General features: G+C 36.0%; 1 protein-coding gene across 1 annotated transcript; it reads left to right on the top strand.

Moving 5' to 3' along the window:
- Nucleotides 1–9,288: 9,288 nt before the first annotated feature.
- LOC137732416 (protein SMAX1-LIKE 4-like) lies at nucleotides 9,289–14,576 on the top strand. Its single transcript, XM_068471725.2, has 3 exons — nucleotides 9,289–10,926; nucleotides 12,394–12,610; nucleotides 12,837–14,576. Exons 1-3 carry the CDS (start codon nucleotides 9,599–9,601, stop codon nucleotides 14,445–14,447), a joined length of 3,156 nt encoding a protein of 1,051 aa, XP_068327826.2. The 5' UTR covers nucleotides 9,289–9,598; the 3' UTR covers nucleotides 14,448–14,576.
- Nucleotides 14,577–15,929: the final 1,353 nt, after the last annotated feature.

The raw sequence follows: 15,929 nt of genomic DNA, 5'->3' as shown, positions 1-15,929 counted from the left end.
GATCTAGTTATACATACTTTGAAGATTTTTGGATCTGCAATATATCCATTCTTAAGGCCATATAACCAAACCAAATTACAACATAGGTCTAAACAATGTGTTTTCCTAGGTTTTGCTGCTAGATATAAAGGTGTTGTGTTATGACATCTGCAGTAAGAAGTTAGTATTGTCAAGTCATGTGATTCACGGTGAAAATATATTTCCTTATAAGATACAAGTAAGACCATTATCTAGGAATACAAGTGGGTTACAGAATACAAGAATGCCTTAAGTTATGGTTTAATTGTCTACTTTTGGTGCAAATACACATACATAATCTTCTAATTCTTATAGGGAACAATGTGCAAGTCCATAAATTGTGGAAGAAGGTTTAGGGCATATTTCATAGGATCTCAGCTCATCTGTTCAAGACTCACAGGATCTCAATACTGCACACAGTAGCTCTTCCTCTTCTACTCATTCAACATCAACTTAAGGTACAATATCACTATTGTCTATCTACAATCCTTCATAGTTGGAGGTAATGCTTCCAATGTCTTCTCTCTCATCTATAATTCATGAAAAATCAGTTCATTCTATGGCTACAAGATTGAAGTCAGGTGCAATTACAAAGAGGTCATGCACATGTTTCATTTCTTCATTCCTAGAATTACAAACATCACTGTTGGATGATGAACATGAATTTTCTGGTGGGTTCTTATTCCTTGCTGCAATTAAAGATTCGGAAAAACCTTCAACATTCAGAAAAGCTTCAACAATTCCTTAGTGGCAAACTATAATGCACTCAAAGCTCAAGGAACATGACATTTGGTATCTCCTCAACTTGACAGATCAATCATTGGGAGTAAGTGGGTGTACAAAATTAAGAAAAATCTTGATGGAAGTGTTTCCAGGTATAAAGCCAAACTTGTGGCTCAAGGTTTCACATAAGAACAAGGTCTAGACTACCCAGAAACCTTTAGTCCATTGGTAAGACATACAATTGTAAGCTTAATCCTGTCCTTAACAGCTACACACAAATAGGAATACAGTTAGACATTAAAAATGCATTCCTACATGGTGAATTATAGGAAGAGGTTTACATGAAACAACCTCAACGGTTTGTTGACCTATCTTATCCCAGTTATGTCTGTAAGTTGGTGAAATTTCTAAACAAGTTAAAATAGGCACCAAAGGCATGGAATTCAAAGTTCACAAGATATTTACCAGCTTTTGCATCTTCACTTGATAACAACTTATTTGTGAAAGATGATGATCGGGATGTAGTTATCTTATTACTGTATGTGGATGACATCATCCTTATAGGTTTTAATGCTGCTAAAGTTCAAAAAGTTGTCCAAGATTTTGCTAGTGTGTTTGACCTGAAAGATATAGGTAAACTCACATATTTTTTGGGTTACAGATTCATTATAGAGAAAATGGAGACATATTTGTTAATCAATCCAAGTACATGAAGGATCTTATTCAAAAAGTTAGAATAGAGTCGTGCAAGTACTTCATGTAAACCACACAATCAGATGATGATTAATGAGGGAAAACCATTGCAGGATTCTACATTGTACATGAGTTTGGTTGGTTCACTGCAGTACCTCACTTTTACACAGTCAAATATAGCTTTTGCTGTTAATTATTATGCCATTTCATGAAAGCTTTAACAGATGTTCATCTTGGTTCTATAAAGAGAATTATTAGGTATCTTCAAGCAACTGTAGAGTGGAATACTCTTCTGATACTGACATTCATTTAACAGCATTTTCTGATGTTGACTGGGCTATCGACTTAAATACAAGAAGGTCAGTGACTTGTTATGTAGTATATCTTGAAACTAATCCCATTTCATGACATTCCAAGAAGCAGACTTCAGTCTCAAGAGGCTCAATAGAAGCAAAATATAAAGCACTAACACATACTACAGCAGATGTGGCATGGATTAGGCTAATTTTGTAAGCTCTGGGAGTAACACTACCTGTTCCACCAACCATCCATTGTGATAATATGTCAGCTATAGCACTCAGTGCTAATCCTATTGATAGGAGCATATTTATGCGACTTAGTTAGCTTGTTTTCTTGCATTTATGTTGCTAGTTTCTATTTATTATATTGATTTAAGTTATTTTCGTGTGTTTGTAGGACCAAAGGGCTAAAAAGGCAAGAAATTGCATTTTGGAGCATTTTAGAGCAATTTTGGGCTTAGAATGAATAGCACGTGCATGGAGTAAGGTGCATGGACGAAATTGAAGTTTAAGAAGGGCTTGGAACGAGCAAAGAAATGAAGGAAATAAATTCAATACAAAAGAAATCAAGGAATCAGCTACAAAGAAGGAAACATGAGTCAAACTTCCTTATTTTGACTTAGCTTTCCTAATCTTTTCCTACCTAATTTCCAGCTGCCAAAGAGGGTCCCTAATTAATTTAGGACACCTAAATAAATGATTCTAGAATGCCTAAACCTATTACTAAGGGATGCCGCACCACCTTTCCCTTTCCCTTGCCGTGCAAGGCACCACATTCTCCTTTCTTTTCCTTGCCGCAACCTTGTTTCCCTTTTTCCTCTTGGATTCTGATTTAATTGCCCTTTTTCCTGGAGGATTTGGAGTCCAAATCTTTCCCAAAAACAATTAATTAAAGCCATGTCATTTTCCCTATAATTTATACATTCTGCCGCACATAAACTATTCACTCATTGATTCATACAACCATTCCCCAATCAATCATTCATTTAGTCATCACCATAACACAATTCCGCACCCTATCATTCATCATGCTTCCCCTACCATTCATCAATCCTTCACCATAATACACCACAACCCAGTTTCAGCCACAACCACCCTAATGCGTAGCTTAGCAAGGAAGAAAGAAAGGAGAAGCAGCCTTGGACGTGTTTGCCATTCAAGTTGGATTGCTGGACATTCTTAGGTGTAATCTATCTTAGTTTTCAATGTTTAATTTATATTCTCTTTGTTTTGCTGTGAACATGAGAGGCTAAACTTGTTTTGGCTAGAGGAGATTTTGAAACCATGATTATATTTGCAATATGAATTGATTACTTCCAGTTGTGATTTCACAAATCGTGAATGCAATTTACTTAACTGTTGGATTAAGAACTTATTCTTGTATGTTGATTAAGGAGGCCTACTTAATTTGCATGCATGAATTTGATGCTAGAATATAAGGGAGTTTCACATAATCGTTACGAACTTATATTCACAAGTAGTGAAGATCGCTGGTCACAATCATGTTAATTAAGTTAAGTTCCTAACATGAGTATCATGATGTCATAGTTACGAATGTCTTGTCAATGTTTATGATTTTCATAGAGCTTAATGATCTTTGCTTCTGTCTCTATTATGCAGTTCATGTAGGGAACTTGGGAAGAATAATTTGAATGCCGATGCGTTGTCCATCCAATTCAATAACTTATGGAAAATATGAGGGTTAATTAGTGATGACACGGTTAATTTGGGGCATTGTCATACATGGTTCAATGAAAGAGTAACTGTAAATCAATTTATGTGCATATATGTCATGTGTGGAGAAAGACCCTCTAGCTTGCCAATCACCCATAATTTCCCCCAATTTCGTGCCAAACTTGTTTAAGTCTTCAATCCACTTGTCTTTACTTTAAATTCGTCAAAAACCCCAATCCCTTTTTCTTTGTTGTGTCAAAATAGTTAGAATATGTCCAAACTTGTGTTTTTAAGTGTTTTGAGTTAAGTTAAAATCAATTTTCATCCAAATCACCCTTTAGTGTCTAGTTTGAGCCTAATTGATTATTTTGTGTTGTTTTGAGTATTTTTAGCTTGTTTTGAGTTCTTTGAGTCTAGTTAAGTGTTTTCAAGCCTAGTTTTGTGTTTTTGAGTCAATTTAAAGTAGATTAGCAATCCCTCCTAATCCCCGGCCTAGAATGATCCCTACTTACATCTTTACTACAATTGTCAATAAGAGGGTTTAATTTGAGTGCTAGTTTAGATCACATCACCTGTATATCATTCAAGGATAAAACACCTTGATACTGACTATCATTTTGTTAAGGAAAGGGTACACAAAGGTGACCTGATGGTTGAGTATCTACCAACTGATGAACATATAGTTGATGTTCTTACTAAAGGGTTGCATAGTCTAACATTCACTTGCCAATGGTTCAATCTCAAGCTAGGTTACCTTAGTTGAGATTGAGGGAGGATGTTGGCTTATATTGACTAAAGAAGTTCCACATCATCAGTAATGCAGTTAAGAATTAGTTAGAGTGGTTATATGTGGCTTACATTGAAAGAAATGCAGTTAGGCTAAGAGACTTGTATAAAAGGCTAAATACAGCTCATTTTGTACTAAGTTTCCACTGATCAATACAAAAACATTTCACATTTCTCTCTCAAATCTCTCTATATTTATTCTTGTTGTTCAACATTTCTAGTTTTTGTCACTCTGTTTGCTATTGTTAAGAAATTTTCTTGCAATTGCATCATGTTTTCTTTTCTATGGCTACTATCCACTTAGGTGTTAGGTTGGAACTATTGCCATCGCTAAACAGCAACACTATGTCAGTTGGTCCAATTGTTTCAAATATCAAAGATGAGACAATTATTGAATTCATGCTAGCATAGTTTTTTTATTACTTTTCCTGTGAACTAGGTTTATGCTAACATTCAAATTGCATATATCTTCATGAAATATTTTGTATGTAACCCTATTTAAGTTTGATTCATATGTTCAAACATATAATCGTGGATCGACATCATCAAAGTATAAATTATACATTGTTGACAATTTTTTGATAACTGTGAAAAAAAAATTCAGGATAATCCCATTGGTGTAATACTGGAGCTGTGTTGTGATAATTCTATTAAAGTAATCCTCAGAGTTGTGTTGGCGTGTTGAGTTTCATTTCAAAGTATAACAGAGGTGACGTGTCACGATATATGATATCTGTATGAGCTTTAAAGCCTAATTAAATTAATACACAGCACGTTAACTAAACACACTCAGACATCCACAAGGCCCTTTTTATTTGTTGTCAAACAATATTAACGCTACTTAGTACAAATGATGACGTTCACATCAACAAACAAAGGTTTAGCAGGTGAAATAGGGTTTTTGGAAACATTTTACTTGGTGATAAATGGTTTACCGGGTAATATACGATAGCTTTTGGTATGTGGGCCAAAATGTTTCGTTTAGTGTAACTTGTAATTTATACTTTTATGCTTTGTTGAAAATGTGTTCGGGAAAATGTAAACCAAATCATAAGATGATGCATTCATTTTTAACATATGAATCATCCGAATCCCAATTATATTCGTAAAGGATACTTTTCTTCACACTAGAGTAAACCCAATTCTCACAACTTTGAAAAATAATGTCCCAATGATTTGGGCACTCCCCTTTTACTCAAAACTAATTGGCATTGATAAATAAGTGATAACCCCACAACCACAACCAATGAGCCTATAATTATATCCAAAGCATATATATATAATTGCATAAAGCTGCTAAAAAAAAATATTGAATTTGCAGAAATGCCTAACCCTATCATATGTTATTGGCATTCATTACTTATTATCTAAAACTTTCTATCTTTATCATCATAGTATGAAAATCTCACATGAGGTTTTCAATCATGAGATGACAAGAGTAATAATTAACATTAATTAAAATGTTTTAATTAATTAATCAGATAGTTGGTAATGATTAATAAATGGCATCATTCATTTTGCATGAACTCTTAACCTAGACCATATCTATGACTTTGACTGCAAAGTGATGCTCAGTGTTAAACTAATTAAGCTCAAAAGTTCAAGTTCGATACGATAAATCTTATTCGATCCATATCTACTTACTTTTTGACGTCCCAAAAACGTAATTTTTGATATAATCAAGCTCTTCATATACACAGTAATATTACATGGTACACACCAATATTAATTCATATCACTTATTTTGCTTGTAACTAAAAAACAACTATGAAATGCTTTAAGGCAGACAATTAATTGGTAACTAATTTTAATCTTGTAATATTAGTTGAATATGTATTTACCCAAAAAAGGAAAACATTAGTTGAATATGCTTTTTGAATACATACTTTAAAATGAAGGTAGCTAACTCTCTTGAGCAAGACTCCATTGGCTCCTTTTAATGCAATAGTAACTGGGAAGTCACCCTTCAATCTTCCTTTTATCATCTATTTAGATGCTACTCTTGAAATGCACGCCTAATGCCCAAATCGATCGACCATATACTGCTTTTTGGTAAATACTCAAGAACTACTTCTACTCTTTCATATTTTCATTTTCTGATGTGATATCAGGCTCCTCCTGTCGTGATTTACATTATCTTTTGGCATGCACTGGCCTGTAAAATTTTCATGGTTACCATCAGATTAATTTTGTCTGCTAGTAATTAAATGAAGTGTTTATCATCAAATAAGGTACAAAAGAAAGGCAGGAAAAAAGTTACTGACATGCAGTTCAATTGCTTTCAACCTTGAGTCATTTAATTATGAAAAATAAAGAAAGCACATCCCTGTAGAACAAGAAAAAGCAGAAGATTTTAAAAGTAGAGAGTGGTAAAAAGATGATACCGAAACCAGTCAAAAAAGTCACTAGTACGTAAAAGTATTATCCGGTAAGTAAATTGTTTGCATGCAGTTCAGGACATGTGTTTTGATCTACAAAATAACTAGGGTTTGGAGTTGTGAACACGTTTCTGGTTTAATTAAAACTGCAGGATCGGATTAAGTTGCCTTATTTGGTAAATTTGGAAGCTGATATGTGGGTGGTTGGAAATGACCGGATGAGATTAAGCAAAAGGTAATATCGCAGTTTGCAGTTGCAGGGAGAGAGAGAGAGGGAGAGAGAGAGAAGCAACAATGCAATGTAGGATGGGAGACAGAAGGGTTGCTTTTTGGGTACTTGGGGAATAAAATGTTGTCTCTCTACGAGGATTGGCGTGCAGACTCTCTCTCTCTCTCTCTCTCTCTCTCTCTCTTCGAAGAAGAACCCAATATTTGTACACCAGTCGTGCATGTAAAGAACAAATGGTAAACATAAGTGAGGAAAATTTGGAAAAATAAATGAAAAAAGTAGGAATTTGTGTCTGCATGGAGTGGTGAAGGCCTTATACGATAGATAAGGATACAACACCACAATAAAATTTTGTATCGATAAAATATAAGAAAACTAATGAAAAGAACTTGAAAACTTTGAGTTTTAATGATAAGAACAAAATAAAGAGTAAAGTGAATAATACCAAATTTGAGTTTTTAGTGTAACAATATGATTTTTCGTTAAAATGAATAATACCGCGAGTTTTCGTCAAAACTTCATAAAATATATAGATGTGTAAATATTTGTTCATGTATTTTTAATTATATTATTATTACAAATTTTTACATAATCAATGTACACTTGTCATGTAAAGTGTTGAAATATTGGTCTTTTTTATCTTTCATCACAAACACTGTACACACACTCTCTCTATGCTGGCTTCTTACCATCTTTCCTCATCGGATAAGGATTTTCTTTCTTCTTAATCTCTCTCTTCTTTTCTCTCTTCCTATTTGAACGGTCACGATTAAAACATGTCAATATCTTATATTCATTTTTATATAGGAACAATAAGATAAAAAATAATGTATGAAAGGAAAGGAGAAAAAAGAATGAGAATAAGAGGAGAGAAAATCCTACTCCTTCCTCTTTACTACTGTTTATGAATTTCTGCTGGCTTTGTCCGTCCATTTAAAGGCTGATGTGTAAAAAGGAGGGAAGCTCCCTCTCCATGATAAAAATTTCGAAATTATGGGTCCCATTGCAGTGGATCCTTTTCATGAAATCCCATTTGCATAGAAACGAAACCAGCCTCAAACAGCAGAAAGGGATTCATACTATTATTATAGAGCATAAGTCCTATGTTGAAAATGCTGATGGGTAGTGAATGCCCACAGTGTTTTGGTGGAATTTTTCAATCCATTTGCATTGTTTATGAATAAACATATACATTGTCAATTCCCATGACAGTTTAAAAACTAACTATGGGAATTCAGGATGTCTTTTGTCAAAAAGTATGTTGTAAATTTCAAATGCAGTAATACGAGTTGCTCTATAAATAGAGCACTCGACTGCAATCAAAACATATACAGAAAATATAAGAAGAAGAGAACGAGAGAAAAATATCAGTAACATCATCTATTTCTCTGCCTTTTATTTGTTATCCTCTTGTGTTATAGTTTTAGTATGACATTTTGCATCTACCTTGCACCTACCATTAAAAAGGTTATTCCTCTAACTTTGACCTTTTTATAACATCCTAAGAATTTTATGGGAATTATAGAAATAAAGAATAACGTTAGAGAAACTAAAATTTTAAATTAAATTTACAAATGAAACGATGGGTCACTAATGAAATAAGCACATTAATCAATTCTTAATTAATAATCTAATCATCAATCACCACATTATTTGATTTACAAATTTGATTCAAAAGTTTTAGTCTATCTAACATTACTCATATATAAATCACACTCATAACAATTTTTAATTATCACTGAAGTAAAAATAAAAAATAAAAAATAAAATAAAATAAATAAAACAAAAGAACAGAAATACGGAAAATAAGGGAGTCAGACGAGTTCAGCAATCCCCTCCTCCTGCTTGGTGAATCATGCCATTAAAACTTGGGTGCATTTTTCTCACCATTCTCAAGTAGCAATAATGCTAAGGTGAAATGGAAGATTTGTATAGAATATTGTATTAGATGAAATGGAAGAATGCATCCGATGTATTATACGACCGAATATTCACTACACAAATAAAATAGTGAGCATTACCATCACTTGAAGGTGATAAAGTAAAAATATTCTCATTAAAACTTACCCTCTGCGTTGATATTTGAAGTTCCCAACGGTTTCAAAATGATTATAAAAGTTTACCTTTTATACCAATTTTGTCCCAAAACAAAATTCTTGATTAATAACAAGAAAGCTAATAATGGAGAAATTTTTCATTGTGACGGGAAAACGAGTGGTACACCACTTATTTTTATGTAAGTAGTAGAAAATTTTATTTTTTAAATTATTAAATTTTTAACACACATATCTTACTATTTATATAATAACATGTAATGTACCACCTTATATATCTGTCTTACTGAAAAAATCTCTTCTAAGGAGTGCAAATAAAAGGCTAATAAAAGCTGAGTAATCACAGAAAAAGTAAAAGAAAAAATAGTAATGAATAAATAATTAAAAACTCAATATAGGAAGTATAAAGAAGGTGGCCTAGCCTAGCTTGGTTTTCCCTAACTAAAGCTCAACTCAAAACTCCCTTCTTGCTCAGTTGATCATAGCTACTCTTTCATACTCTCTCTCTCTCTCTCTCTCTCTCTCTCTCTCTCTCTCTCTCTCTCTACTTCCACTTGCGGTGGTGGTGTTTCAAGCTTTCTAAAGTTCCAAGCTTTTTTTTCTTTCTCCTCAGGTTAATATTTGGGTTGGGGGTTAGAGGAGGATAAGAAGTGTAAGAGAAAAAGAAGTAATTATTTGTGGTTGTGAAGAAAGCGCTAGTGAAAAATCAAAGGGTGGGTGTGGGGGGTGGGTTTTGACCAAGTGATGCGCTCAGGAGGTAGTGCGGTTCAGCAGACCCTCACAGCGGAGGCTGCTTCGGTGTTGAAGCACTCTCTCAGCCTCGCAAGGCGGAGAGGCCATGCTCAGGTCACTCCTCTCCACGTGGCCGCCACTCTGCTCAGCTCAAGAACTAGCCTCTTGCGGCGGGCCTGTCTCAAATCTCAGCCGCACCAAACCTCTCATCCTCTCCAATGCCGAGCCCTCGAGCTCTGCTTCAATGTGGCTCTCAACCGTCTCCCAACAACTCCTGGCCCTCTCCTCCACGGCCAGCCCTCTCTCTCCAACGCCCTCATCGCCGCCCTCAAGAGAGCGCAAGCCCACCAGAGAAGAGGCTGCATCGAGCAGCAGCAGCAGCAGCCGCTCTTAACCATCAAAGTGGAGCTCGAGCAGCTCATCATCTCCATCCTCGACGACCCGAGTGTCAGCAGGGTCATGAGAGAGGCTGGTTTCTCCAGCAGTAACGTCAAGAACAACCTGGAGGACTCCTCAACTTCCTCCGTTTTCCAGTGTTACAGCAGCTCCGGCGGCGTTTTCTCTTCCCCTTGCTCTCCTTCTCCTCCCTCAGACCACCACCACCAAAACAAAATAGTTCCTGTGAGTTTCTGGCAACCCCACTTCCTGGCTTACACTGGTGAGCAAAATCCACTTCTTTTTTCCCCTCAAAAGGCAAAACCTCCATTGATAATCAGTAACCCCACCGCCGCCGCAGCCAATGACTACTCTGGTAGTTCTTCAAAGGAAGAAGATGTTAAGTTGGTGTTGGAGGTGCTGGTGCGGAAGAAGAGGAGGAACACTGTGATAGTTGGTGATTCAGCTTCCATGACTGAAGGGCTTGTCTCTGAAGTTATGGGGAGGATAGAGAGAGGAGTGGGAGTTCCTGAGGAGCTGAAATCAACCCAGTTCATCAAGTTCCAATTCTCACCTGTTTCCGTGAGGTTCATGAAAAGAGAAGATGTGGAAGCAAATCTCTCAGAGCTCAAAAGAAAAGTGGACTCATCATTTCTCGGAGAAAGAGGTGCTATAATTTACACCGGAGATCTGAAGTGGGTTGTTAGTGATGAGGACAGAGATCAAAATCAAAACTCTGGTGGGTATTATAGCCCAGTTGAGCATTTGGTTTCAGAGATTGCAAGGTTGGTCTCTTCAGATAATTCAATCACTAGCTCAAAGGGGAAGGTGTGGGTGATAGGAACTGCAAGTTACCAGACACACATGAGGTGCCAAATTAGGCAGCCACCTCTTGAGAGTCAATGGTGTCTTCAAGCTGTTTCTATTCCTTCTGGTGGTCTTGGTCTCTCCCTTCATGCTTGCAGGTTAGTTTTTCATTTCTCTCTCTTTTAACTTTATTTTTATTATTATTATTCATGTTCACTGTTATTTTAAATGTGTATATATACATCTATATACAATCCTCCATGGATGGTTAATCCTTGAACTATAGTTTTGCTTAAATGTTTACATTACAAGGTCTGCATGAAACAAGAAACACTGTCCTTTTCTTTGCTCTTTGTTTTGAGTTACAGGTTTCGCTGCTAGATACTTAAGATAAAAAGTAAAAAAAGTTCACGAGGCCTTTTTTTCTTCCTTGTTCACATATATACACCCAAATTTTTTTTTTTTTTCGGTAAATACATTCCATATTACAAAAGAATAAGCATAAGTAAATCATTTTGTTTATTTTGGCCGTCCACATAATAATTATAAATTATTTTCGAGAACCCTCATTAATTTGGGGCTAGAAATGAAAATTAGGCCTGTTAAGTTAGTTTATAGATGATCATAATAAGATTAAGCTAATATATATGTATACATTTACACATATTGCTTAAGGGGAGGGATCCCCATTTTTCTAAAAAAATGGGGACACACTCCCCACCGTTAGATTTAACTTTAATGAAATTGTGTGATTGAGATTGTGTGGCCTGTGTTTTAATCTCAACCACACAATTTCATTAAAACCAATATAACGGTGGGGAGCGTGTCCCCATTTTTTTGAAAAAAAGGGGATCCCTCCGCTTAAGCAATCTGTATATTTGCCTCATTTTAATTATTCAAATATTTGCCTTACTTTAAGGAAGTGATCCCCATTTTTTTACAAAAAAATGGGGATTAATTGTGGGGTTCACACTATATTGAACTTTAACGATCCAAATAGTCTATTTTTCAAGTTGTAACTCATAGATCGTCCTTGCAAAATATTAGCCAAATAAAAAATGTTTAAGACATCTAATTGGGTTCAAATAAATTAATGAATACTTTGTTATATAAGAAACAATGAAATTTTATCTTGATAATTAAATAGGCAAATAGTTTCGGATTGAATTGAATTTTTGCAAGAATGATCTATAAATCGAGACTTATAAAATAGATGATTCAGATCGTTGAAGTTCGATGTGGAGTGAGCTCCCCACCTAATCCACATTTAAAAAAAAAAAAAAAAATGAGAATCCATTTACATAAAGGGTCTGTATATTTACATATATTTGCCTCATTTTAATTATTCAAATAGTATGATATTTTGACAAAATGAAAATATTGTATATGATAAACTAGGTTTTTTTTTTATAGCAAACAATATTATTTACATTAAAAGGGTGGTGAAGTGGGTTAAACCTCACAATGGCCTTGCAATAATGTGGTTTAAATTCGCCTCTAGCGAAAATCGAACCTAAGACCTATCATTTATAAGTAAAGAGAAATATTACCAGACCGTAGTACTAAATAACATGATAAATGAGGTGAGTATTAACAATTATGCGATGTGCTTGTGTGATTGACAGTGTCCAAGACTCAAGATTAATAATCTCTCAAAAACCATCTGAAGTTCTGGAAACAAAACCAATATTCAATAGCAAGGAGCAATATCATAATAATAACAAGCTCACTTGCTGTCAAGAATGCACTTCAAATTATGAAAAAGAATCTCAGCTCTTGAAATCTGACGAGCAGAAATTGCCTGCCTGGCTGCAACCACATGGAACCAAAGCCCGCCAAAAGGTACCGTACGAACCAATTCCACATTTTTCAAATTTACTTTTGACTTAAATACCACAATTTTAGGAGAATAAGTTACGTTGCAAACGTTATCCCAAATTAATCACACAATGTCAGCAAAGATGCAGTTTGGGAGATTGGGCACATGAGCTAGTAGTAATTAAAAAGGAGAATTTAATTTACTGTGTTTCTTTTTATTTAATTCTAATATGTAGTTAAAAAATTTCAGGATGAAGTAGCTCAATTGAGGAAAAAGTGGAACAGCTTATGCTGCAGTCTGCACCAAGGAAGACATGCAGCTCAGAACAACTTGAGCTCTTCTAATTTGTACGACAATCAAAGCGTAATTGGAAACAACTCCTCTTATGCTTCAGCGTACCCTTGGTGGTCTACCAAGAATGGCTTCTCTCCAGATCCGAATTCAATCTCCTTCGGTCACGATCCAGCTTCGGAGCTTGCTCACGGCTCTAGTCTTGTGCCTCGATTCAGGAGACAACAATCGTGCATGATTGAGTTCAACTTCGACAATGGGGTCCAAAAGAATCAAGTGACGGAACCAAGTCTGGATTCTCTGGTAAACACTGAAGGCAAGGAACTGAAGATCACTCTTGCTCTTGGCAACTCTGTGTTTTCGGGCTCGGAGAAAGTGGTGGAGAGAAAATGCACTGAAAGAACAATGCAGAGAGCTGATATGTGCAAGCTACTGAAAGAGAATGTTCCTTGGCAATCCGAATCCATTCCTTCAATTGTAGAAGCGATTTTCAACTCTAAAACTGCCAGGCAGGAGACTTGGTTACTGATTCAGGGGAATGACTCGATTGGAAAAAGAAGGCTGGCACATGCAATTGCTGAATTGGTTCTTGGGTCTGCTGATTCACTCCTCCATATCGACATCAACAAAAATGAAAATGAGATGAACCCAAGAGTAGAAGTTGTAGCAAGAGCCTTGAAATCCAATGAGAAACTTGTTGTCTTGGTAGAAGATGTTGATTTGGCTGACACCCAGTTCTTGAAATTTTTAGCTGATGGTTTCGAGAACCGAAAATTTGGAGAAGTTAGTAGAAGTGAAGGGATTCAAAGCCAAGCCATATTCATCTTGGCTAAGAGTGACTCAACAAGATATGACGAAGAGAACGCCAAGTACCCGGATTCTATAATCCAAATGGCGTTGAAGGTTGATGAGAAAGCTAGTGCTAGTCCAAGTTTTCGGGGAGTCAACTTCGATCACAAGAGAAAGGCTGAGTGGGAGCTACAAATCAAGACCAAGAGTTCAAGAAGGGGAGAGAAGGAAGATCCAAGTGTGGTTGCTGTTGAGAATGTGAATAACAAGGAGGTCTTCTCAAGGCAATCAAGCTTCAACACCCTTGATCTCAACCTCAAAGCCGGGGAGGACGATGAAATCGAAGACAAGGCAGGGGTGAGCCCCAATTCAAGTGACTTAACTCGCGAAACCAACACCGATCTCGAAACCCCACATGGGTTCCTGGAATCGATTGAGAACGTCATTGTTTTCAATCGGAGCCCGGCTAGAGATCGAGAGGCAACCGAGCTTTTCTTGTCCAAGATTGAAGGGTGTTTTGGGGAGGTATATGGGAAACTAAATGTGGTTAGATTTAGTGTGGATAAGAGGGTGTTAGAGGGGGTTTGTATTGGGTCTGGATATTTTCCCAATAGCTTGTTTGAGAAATGGCTGAAAGACATTTTTCAGACAAGCTTGAGGGCGGTCAAACTTAGCGGGAAAGAGGGTATACTTGTAAGGCTCTGTTTGGGTGACAAAGAAGATGGCATTTTGGAGGGTTTCTTGGGTTCTTGTCTTCCTATGAAAATCCATATTTCTTGAGTGAGAGGTTATATTCTTCCACATATGCCCCTCTCATCCAATATTGTCTGCTTCTGTAACAAATGCTAATTTTCTAAATAGGATGGTGTTTTATTTTTCTTCACTTTTCAATCAATACTGTTTTCTCTATCTTTTTCCTCCCATGTTCAATTGCAAACCAATTAATTTTGTTCTCCCCCTTCCTTCTCTTTTCCCCCAAATTGTAGGGCACAAGGTTCATAACCCTAGCAATCCATAAACATAGCTTCTTGTGTGAGGGAGTAGGGAGACATTCTTTTCGACCACATTTGTGTACCACGATTTATCAGATAGAAGTAGGCCTCGGAACAGTTTGGTCTGATCGGTTTCTTGACCAAAACCGCCACCGGATCGTCCAATACTAACCATGGTTGATATGCCAAGAACTAGAACTGAGTTTGGTTGATCCGATTTTCCAGACGACAGTTAGAGACCTGATATGTTTTAAAATGGTAGAGGATAGAAGTTTTTCAAAACAAAGAGGAATTTGACAAAGAAAAGGAAATTAAAATGGTAGAGGATATAGGAGCTTATTGACGCAGTGTGACAAAGAAAAGGAAATTAAACAAAGAACAATAACTAGAATCCAGTACCCAGGCATCCTATTTATATTGCGTGTGGCCCTAGAAGCTCTAGGGGTCGTAATAGAAAAACGAATAAAAAAAATAAAATGTTAAAAAGCTCCTACACATGGTATCCTAATCAAACACAGTGAATGACAGAAGTTCGTTGAAAAACCCCAAATGTCATGGCAAAGCATGCACATCGTGGTTCTCTTCGAAATAGCGGGTCATGGCCACCCGAGTTCAAGTTTACAAAGTTTTATTTTTGTTGCCGAATTTGCACCTTTCAGCTTGACCAATCTATTTCGCCATCTTAATTGTTTATTTACGGACTAACTAAAGTGATCACTAGAAATTACTATTTGCTCGACAAACCATATTTCGTCGGACAAAGTAACTTTACCTGGATGGAATAGAACAGTTTGTCAGGCAAAACTGATCAATATTTTGGTTCTTCTAGAGCCCTTTTCCTAACAAACATAGTTTGATGAGCAAAAGTTTCTTTGTCAGGCAAAGTTTTCACGCCAAGGGAAAAAATAGACGGGTAATATGTATATTTTATTATTTAGGGTTTAGGGTTTACAATTCGTCTGGCAAAGTGAATGACATTTTTTCATATTCAATTCCTTCAATGATCTCACACTCTACATAATTAATTTCAAAGTGGCATATGCCAAAAATCACTTTAGTTAAAGTTACTTTGTCCGACGAAATATGGTTCGTCGAGCAAATATTAATTTCATCCTATATTGAATTCCGTCAATGTAGTTGGTATATACTTCAAAGTGGCATATGCCAAAAATCACCCAAATACAAGTTTCCGGTATTAGGTAATGAGAAAAATCCTTCGATGGTTACAAACCATCATGATTTAACAGTTATTTTGGCTTCAATTTTGATG

Source organism: Pyrus communis, chromosome 16, assembly GCF_041283825.1.
Source record: "Pyrus communis isolate YQ-2024b chromosome 16, ASM4128382v1, whole genome shotgun sequence".
NCBI lineage: Eukaryota > Viridiplantae > Streptophyta > Magnoliopsida > Rosales > Rosaceae > Pyrus > Pyrus communis.
This window is presented reverse-complemented; position numbering and strand designations above follow the sequence as displayed.

Excerpts from the sequence above, each read along its gene's own strand:
- LOC137732416 (XM_068471725.2), top strand. The coding sequence starts at position 9,599 with ATGCGCTCAGGAGGTAGTGCGGTTCAGCAGACCCTCACAGCGGAGGCT. Across the intron at positions 10,927-12,393 it reads CTCTCCCTTCATGCTTGCAG|TGTCCAAGACTCAAGATTAA; the intron begins GTTAGTTTTTCA and ends TGTGATTGACAG. Across the intron at positions 12,611-12,836 it reads GAACCAAAGCCCGCCAAAAG|GATGAAGTAGCTCAATTGAG; the intron begins GTACCGTACGAA and ends AAAAAATTTCAG.